Consider the following 8,253-nt stretch of genomic DNA (forward strand, 5'->3'; position numbering starts at 1 on the left):
CCCCCCCCCCGCCATTTGCGTCTCTCCAGACATTGTGAAAAGAGATCAGTCACCCATGCTGTGGTTTGTCAAATTCTTGACCCTTGGGATCCATGAGCATGATAAAATAGTTTTTGTGTTATGCCATTAAGATTGGGTTGGCTTGTTACAGAGCAATAGTAACCGAAACATCCCCTTTACAACCAAATCTCTCAAAAGAGTTATCTATTCTCATCATCTCTATTTCTTTACCCTCCACTTATTCCTCGAATCTGAACTTTGCTCCCTTCTTTCAGGCTTAATAATGGTCTCTGAAATAAATGATCTCCAAGTTTCTAAACCTAATAGACATTTTTCTATTAGACTGCTAAGAGAATTATTTAACACTATTGTCCAATTCTTCCTTCTTTTTTTAAAAAAATGTATTTTTGTTGATTTTAGAGAGGAAGGGAGAGGGAGAAAGAGATAGAAACAACAATGATGAGAGAGAATCATTGATCAGCTGCCTCCTGCACACCCCCTACTGGGGATCAAGCCTCAACCCCGGTATGTGCCCTTGACTGGGATCGAATGCAGGAACCTTCAGTCCACAGGCCCATGCTCTCTCTCCACTGAGCCAAACCTGCTAGGGCCAATTCTTCCTTCTTTCTTTTTTTAAAATATTTTATTAATTTTTTACAGAGAGGAAGGGAGAGGGATAGAGAGTCAGAAACATCAATGAGAAAGAAACATGGATCAGCCGCCTCCTGCACACCCCCTACTGGGGATGTGCCCACAACCACAGTACATGCCCTTGACCGGAATCAAACCTGGGACCTTTCAGTCCGCAGGCCGACGCTCTATCCACTGAGCCAAACAGGTTAGGGCCAAATATATTTTTTTAAAAAAGAATAAAACAAAACAAAACAGCCCAGCCAATGTGGCTCAGTGGTTGAGTGTTGACCTATGAACCAGGAGGTTACAGTTCATTCAGTTCCCAGTCAGGGCACATGCCCAGTTGCAGACTCAATCCCCAGTGTGGGGCATGCAGGAGGCAGCTGATCTATGATTCTATCATCATTGATGTTTTTATCTCTTTTTTCTGAAATGAATAAAAACATATTTTAAAAAACAAACACAACACAGACTTTGGAGGTAGATATACTTGACTGGAGTCCAGGCTGTTTCATTTAACAGCATACATTACTTTGGGTGGGTCAACTAACCTTTTTAAACCTTAGTTAATTGAACTTACAAAATGGGGCAAATAATAGTCACTACCTTATATGAAAATGAAATGAGAATATGTGTAATAAACTCTTAGTCTAGTACCTACCGCATAATAAGATCCAATAAATATTAGTAACTTTTATTTTTATACTGTATTTTTGTTCATGTCAACCTTCCTATATATGGCACTCTAAGTATACCATCTATATATATAAAAGGCTAACTGTCCATCCGTCCATCCAACTGGTAGCTATGATGCGCACTGACCACCAGGGGGCAGACACTCAACGCAGGAGCTGCCGAGCTGCGGTGACTTGGCAGCGGTGGTTCGGAACCAGAGGGGAGGGAGCCTGATTCTAGGGTGTGTCACTCGAGAACCGCCCCCTCACAATCTGGGACCCCTCGGGGGATGTTGGAGAGCAGGTTTGGGCCTGATCCCTGCAGGCCAGGATGAGGGACCACACTGGTGCACCAGGCTTCTAATAGTGAATGAAAGAATAAGGCCCTGGAGCCAGGTTGAAATCCTGGCACCAAGCTTTGCCAACTAGGTGGGCCTGAACAAGTTACTTAACTTCCTTGTGTCTCAATATTCTCATCTTAAAAATGGGGATAAGAACAGTATCTACCGCATAGCCTCTATGGGTTAAGTAAAATAAACATATATGGAGTACCTGGCAGATGCCTGGCAAAGAGTAAATGCTCAGTAAATGTTAGCAATTATTAGTATTATTAACACTATTGTTTTAAGAGAAACACAGAGACCTACAGTGGGTCAAGTGACCTGCTCAAGGTAACTCAGTGAAAAAGAGTTTATTAACTATCCTTTATGCTCAAACTAATCCCTTTTCTGTAATTCCAGACTTAAAATCCAATCTAACATTAATATGTTTTAAAAAAATATACCTTGGAAGAAAGGAAAATGAGGAGTTGGATGATGGTAATGAGAACAGAAAAGTTATAGCTATTGGAAGGGTAGAGCCTAATTGTAATTAACTCATTGACTCTGTTATAAATGCAGATTTGTCTAAATTTGAATAATGTAAAGAGCACTGCCTCAGGTCCTGATTAGACCAGTCTTAGCTGAACACCAAGCTTCCTGAGCTGGTGGGTGGAGACATCAGACTCCTTACAGTGGTGACCCTGCCCAACCTACACCATGTCTGCATGACTAACCCCACATAGGCAAGTTAGTAAACCATGCAGGGCAGAGAAAAGGGATATGGGAAAACTTGTTGGACAAGAAGCAGAAAGAAGATAAAGGTCAGTAGTTATTGGAATGTGGTATGAGTATAAAGTGCACTGAATTTAGGAGTTAAGATCAGAACGCTAGTCCTAGGCATGAATGCATATTACAGCTGCTTGCTAAATAGCTTTCTTTCTAGAATAAACATTTGTCCTTTACTATTTTTTATACATCCTTTATTATTTTAAGTATATATATTTTTTTATTGATTTCAGAGAGGAAGAGAGAGATAGAAAAATCAGTGATGAGAGAGAATAATTGATTGGCTGCCTCCTGTACACCCCCTACTGGGGATTGAGCTCGAAACCCAGGCATGTGCCCTGACCAGGAATCAAACCATGACCTACTGGTTTATAGATTGACGCTCAACCACTGAGCCACACTGGCCATGTATCCCTTACTATTTTTAATATACAGTTGACAGACTCCACATATAAGTAGACCTGCATAGTTCAAACTCGTGTTGTTTAAGGGTCAATTGTATTTTCGAACCATGGTTAGGAATCCAAGGTTGCGGAGGGCTAACTGTAATTATATATGGATTTTCAACTATATGGGTGGTAGATGGCCCTAACCCCCCAACACATTGTTGAAAGATCAACTGTATTATTTCACTCACACAAAAGACTATATGAAACGTCAATTATAAAACACAATATTATAATGAATAATTATGAAATCACCCCCCACACCAAGAATTAGAAAATTACCAATAACTTGTTTCTACTTATATATCTCATCTTCCTGCCTGGTCCCAACCCTGACAACTTACTCACTATCTCAATTTTTCCCCCAATAGTTCATTTTAATTTCTTTTAAAAAAAATTTATTGATTGCCCTAACCGGTTTGGCTCAGTGGATAGAGCATCAGCCTGTGAACTCAAGGGTCCCAGGTTCAATTCTGGTCAAGGGCATGTACCTTGGTTGCGGGCACATCCCCAGTAGGGAGTGTGCAGGAGGCAGCTGATTGATGTTTCTCTCTCATCGATGTTTTTAACTCTCTATTCCTCTCCCTTCCCCTCTGTAAAAAATCAATAAAATATATTTTTAAAAAAATTTATTGATTGATTTTAGGAGAGAAAGAGAGAGAAACATTGATTTGTTGTTCACTTATTTATGCATCATTGGTTGAGTCTTATATGTGCCCTGACAGGGGATCAAATCTACAATCTTGGCATATTGGGATGATGCTGTAATCAACACCAATTGAACTACCCGGCCAGGGTGAGTAGCTAATTTTCAAACCATATCTTAACTGACTTCCTTACAGTATTTGACAGTTTTTCCCACCAGTGCCCAGGCCCCTCCTGACCCACACCTGACCCTCTTTTCTTGGCTTCTGCAATACTGATTGCCTGGCTTTTCTTTCTACCTTTCTCTCTCTCTAAAAATCAATGGAAACATATCTCGAATGAGGATTAACAAAAAAACAACAAAAAAGTCTCCTTACCTTCTTATCTAAATCCATTCCCACTGACCAACTTCTATATTTTTTATTTTGTTTCTCAGGTAAATTGAATTATACCTCAGAAGGGAATCAGAAAATTCCTCGGTCCCAAGATCCCATATAACAGAGGTAAAGGACAAGAACTCTGGAATCAGACAGCTTTAGATCTGAGTCCTGGCTCTGGCATTTATTAGCAGAATGACCTTGGGGAAATAATTTCAATGCTGAGCTCAGTTTTCTCATCTATTACATGGAGAAAAGACTCAAGTCTCTCACATATGAGATTAATGACTCAATAAAATACAAATAACAGATTGCCTGGGTTGTTTGTTGCTACCATTATTTTACTATTGCTCTTATTAGTTTAATAATATGAGAGGAACTGAGTAGCCAGGTAGCTTCTAAAGTCTCTCCGAGCTCTAATAATTAGGATTCTATGATGTTGCTAATGATGGGCAATTTTCTTTTTGAAAAATATCTGAATCTTGCATAAAACTGTAACACGAGAGACCCAAGAGATTATTCCCCCGACAAACTGCATTCCTGAAAAACAATTTTGAAAAAACACTGCCAAAGAGCCAGGAGGATATCATTTATCGAATACCACAGAGTTCTACCATTTTTCTGGAGCTTCCTGGTGTGCAGTGAACACAGAGAAATTCTGAAGCAAGGAGACCCCCCCCCCCCCCCCCCCCCATCTTTCCACATGATTGTCCACATGATTGCCGGATTTGACTTCTGGCCCATGTACACGACTTAGGAGGGATTTCATGGTTTGGTGCATGACTGGTTTCCCTATCAGTGACCATGCTAAACTAGGGATACCTGGGATCCAGCAGACCCTGCTCCACTCCCCAGGCCATCTCTCTCACAGCATTGCTGATCTCATGACGGGACGTGTATGCAAAGCAAACGTTCAGGAAACACCTGAGGAGGAAGAACAGAATAATTTACCAAAACAGCACAGAGACTAAGGATTAGAACCACTTATTCCAGAGCACCCTTTCCCTGGAACAAAACACAACACCAAATGTTAACTGTAGACACCTCTGAAAGGTCAGATTATGAATTTAAAAAAAATATATATATTTTATTGATTTCAGAGAGGAAGGGAAAGACAGAGAGAAACATCAATGATGAGAGAGAATCACTGATCAGCTGCCTCCTGCATGCCCCCGACTGCGGATCAAGCCCGCAATCCGGGCCTGTGCCCTTAATTGGAATTGAACCCAGGACCCTTCAGTCCATAAGCCGACATTCTATCCACTGAGCCAAACCAGCTAGGGCAGATTATGAATTTTTTATCATTTAATTTATTGGGGTGACAATGGTTAACAAAATTATACAGGTTTAGGTGCACACATCCACAACATATCATCTGTACACTGTACTATGTGTTTACCACCCCAAGTCAAGTTTCCTTCTATCACCATTCATTCCCCCTATAACCTCCCCCCCTCCCCCTTCCCCCCAAGATTATGAATTTTTTCCCAAGTTTTCTTGAAATAAACATGTTACTAGCTTTGTAATAAAACAAGTATAAAATGACTCTTATTACCCTTCTAATCCTCTCCCTTCTAAGGGAATCCACTGTGATATTAGCGGTCAAGGGCACGTACCACAAACAAGGAGATCAGAAAGGAAATTTGATGCAGGAAATTTGATGCAAAACAAATCCACTGCCAAGCATACACTATATTCCAAAGCCACACAAAATGAAGTTTGGATTCTTAAACTCTGTTCCCCTCCGCATCTGCACCACCTCCCAAGGTCAAAGGAGTGGGACAAAAAAAGAATTTCTTGAAAGGAATTGTCTTCAGAGACAGAGATAAGGCTTGCTGCATTCCCACCCCATCCCTTGGAGGGGGCTGGGGGAAAGAGGTATATGAAATGAAGGAGGAAGATGGGAAACTGTACGAGTTGGTATACACACATACAACATAGTACTGCAGAATCGTCTCTGGTCTGCCTTGCAGATGGAGGAGGTCTCTAAGTATCCAAAACCATCCCCTCGTTGTCTCTGACCAAAGATGCCTCCCAATAGAGCAGTGGTTCTCAACCTTCCTAATGCCACGACCCTTTAATACAGTTCCTCATGTTGTGGTGACCCCCAATTTCATTGTTACAAATTGAACATAATTAAAGCATAGTGATTAATCACAAAAACAATATGTAATTATATATGTGTTTTCTGATGGTCTTAGGCGACCCCTGTGAAAAGGTTGTTCGACCCCCAAAGGGGTCGCCACCCACAGGTTGAGAACTGCTGCACTAGAGGGAGTCAAAGACTAATTCAGGCCCCCAAGGGGAAATCCAAAAACTTACTGGTTGTAGTTCTTGGTGGCCTGCACAGCTTGTGCAATCAGCTCCTGGAGATCCAAGGGCAACAAATGCAGATCACCGAGGACCCGGATACATACTCCATGCTTCTGCAATTTCTCCCTGATTGGGGAAAAGGAGGCAGGGTTGGGACACAGCACCTGCTGAGCTGGAGAGAGCAGGGTGCTTAGATGACACTCAATTAGCAGTTTTTGAGTGCTTTCCTGCGTGTCAGGCACTGTCCTACATGTATTATTTCACTGCATCCCCGCCCCCTCCCAAGAACTCTGAAAGGAGTTCGCCACATTCCCCATGCTACAGAGGGAAACTGACGCTCAGATAGGATAGTCGGAGACTGCCCAAGATCATACAGACATCAGTGTTGTGTCAAAATTGAAACCCAGGTCTGTTTGATTTGAAAATCCAAACTCTTTTTAAAAAAATAAATGTTTGTTTGTTTTTTAATTGATTTCAGAGATGGGAAGAGATAGAGAGATAGAGAGAGAGAGAGACATCAATGATGAGAAAGAATCATCCATCGGCTGCCTTCTGCATGCCACCTACTAGGGATTGGACCCAAAACCCAGGCATGTGCCCTGACTGGGAATCTAACCATGACCTCCTGATTCATGGATCCACGCTCAACCACTGAGCCACACCAACCAGCCCAAAATACCAACTCTTTACCACACAGGACATCGCCTCATGTGTCCTTGTTGGTAAGTTGCATTTGACATATTCTGTGCTATGGTTGTCCCATTTTTAAAAAAAATATATTTTTATTGATTTCAGGGAGTGGAAAGGAGAGGGAGAGAGAGATTGAAACATCAATGATGAGAGAGAATCATTGATTGGCTGCCTCCTGCACACCCCCTCCTGGGGATTGAGCCCGCAACCTGGGCATGTGCCCCTGACCGGAATCAAACCCGGGCTCTTCAGTCTGCAGGCCGATGCTCTATCCACTGAGCCAAACCACCTAGGGCTGTTTGGAAATTTTGAAAACTAAATAAACTCCTCAAGGGCAGGAGCTGTACTATTGGTTACTTTTGTATCTTCTGGCAAAATATAATAATCGTGACATCTAAAATACTTATATGTTTACTAAATGCCAGTCAATGGTCTAACCGCTTTTCAGACATCTGCACGTTCCATCCTTACACCAACCTAGGAGGCAGATATCATTATCATTTCCCTTTTACAGATGATGACACTAAGGCACAGGGAGGTTGGGTGATTTGCTCAAAATCAGAAGCTGGTGAGTGGAAAGCCAGAATTTGAACCAAGGGAGTCTGGTTCCAGAGCCTGTCCTCCTCATCTTGACATCACACTGCCTCTATACAGCAACTCCCAAAAGGCAGTGAGCATGAACTCACTGTCACCCAACCAGCTTCTCTACCGGGAAGGCTATGGAGAAACTGAACAACTAATGTTTGGGAAATGGAAGCTTAATAACAAGACGTATACTGTAGAGTGGGGGTTTCCAGCAGGTCCTGGAGAACACTGATCCAGAGCTGAAGGCCACATCCAAAGCCAATGCATCCTTTAACCCTCAACCACATTTCTTTAACGGTAAAACAAGATCTAATCACCTATTTTTGAGAACCCACTGGAGCTACAGTAGACAAATGTATGCACAATCAAAGCAAAGCATAAATAAGAATACCTAGCCCTAGCTGGTTTGGCTCAGTGGATAGAGTGTCGGACTGTGGACCAAAGGGTCCCGGGTTCGATTCCGGTCAAGGGCACATGCCTGGGTTGCAGGCTCGATCCCCAGTTGGGAGGTGTGCAGAAGGCAGCCAATCAATGATTCTCTCTCATCATTGATGTTTCTATCTCTCTCTCCCTCTCCCTTCCTCTCTGAAATCAATTATATATATAAAAACAATACCTAGATTTAAGTCTTAGTGCCAATACTTATTAGCGACCTTGCATAACCACTTAGCCTCTCTGAGCCCAAGTTTCCCTCACCCTGTAAACTGGGGTAACCATTCTGCCATAGTCTCAGCATCGGCTTGTGTTAAGAGTGCATGACTTGAGCGAGGTCTATAGAGTAGAG

At 42.2% G+C, this 8,253-nt stretch overlaps 1 protein-coding gene across 3 annotated transcripts in view; it reads right to left on the bottom strand.

The window, feature by feature from the left end:
* DHDDS (dehydrodolichyl diphosphate synthase subunit) overlaps nucleotides 1-8,253 on the bottom strand; it is a 31,220-nt gene that overhangs the window by 13,535 nt on the left and 9,432 nt on the right. For all 3 annotated transcript variants that reach the window (XM_006101956.3, XM_014467352.2, XM_023743440.1), the window contains exons 5-6: nucleotides 6,204-6,320; nucleotides 4,704-4,805 (exon numbers count right to left, since the gene is read on the bottom strand). In XM_006101956.3, coding sequence (XP_006102018.1) covers nucleotides 4,704-4,805; nucleotides 6,204-6,320 — 219 coding nt within the window. The remainder of the gene's footprint in view (nucleotides 1-4,703; nucleotides 4,806-6,203; nucleotides 6,321-8,253) is intronic.

This window comes from Myotis lucifugus, unplaced genomic scaffold, assembly GCF_000147115.1.
Source record: "Myotis lucifugus unplaced genomic scaffold, Myoluc2.0 scaffold_389, whole genome shotgun sequence".
NCBI classification, from domain to species: domain Eukaryota; kingdom Metazoa; phylum Chordata; class Mammalia; order Chiroptera; family Vespertilionidae; genus Myotis; species Myotis lucifugus.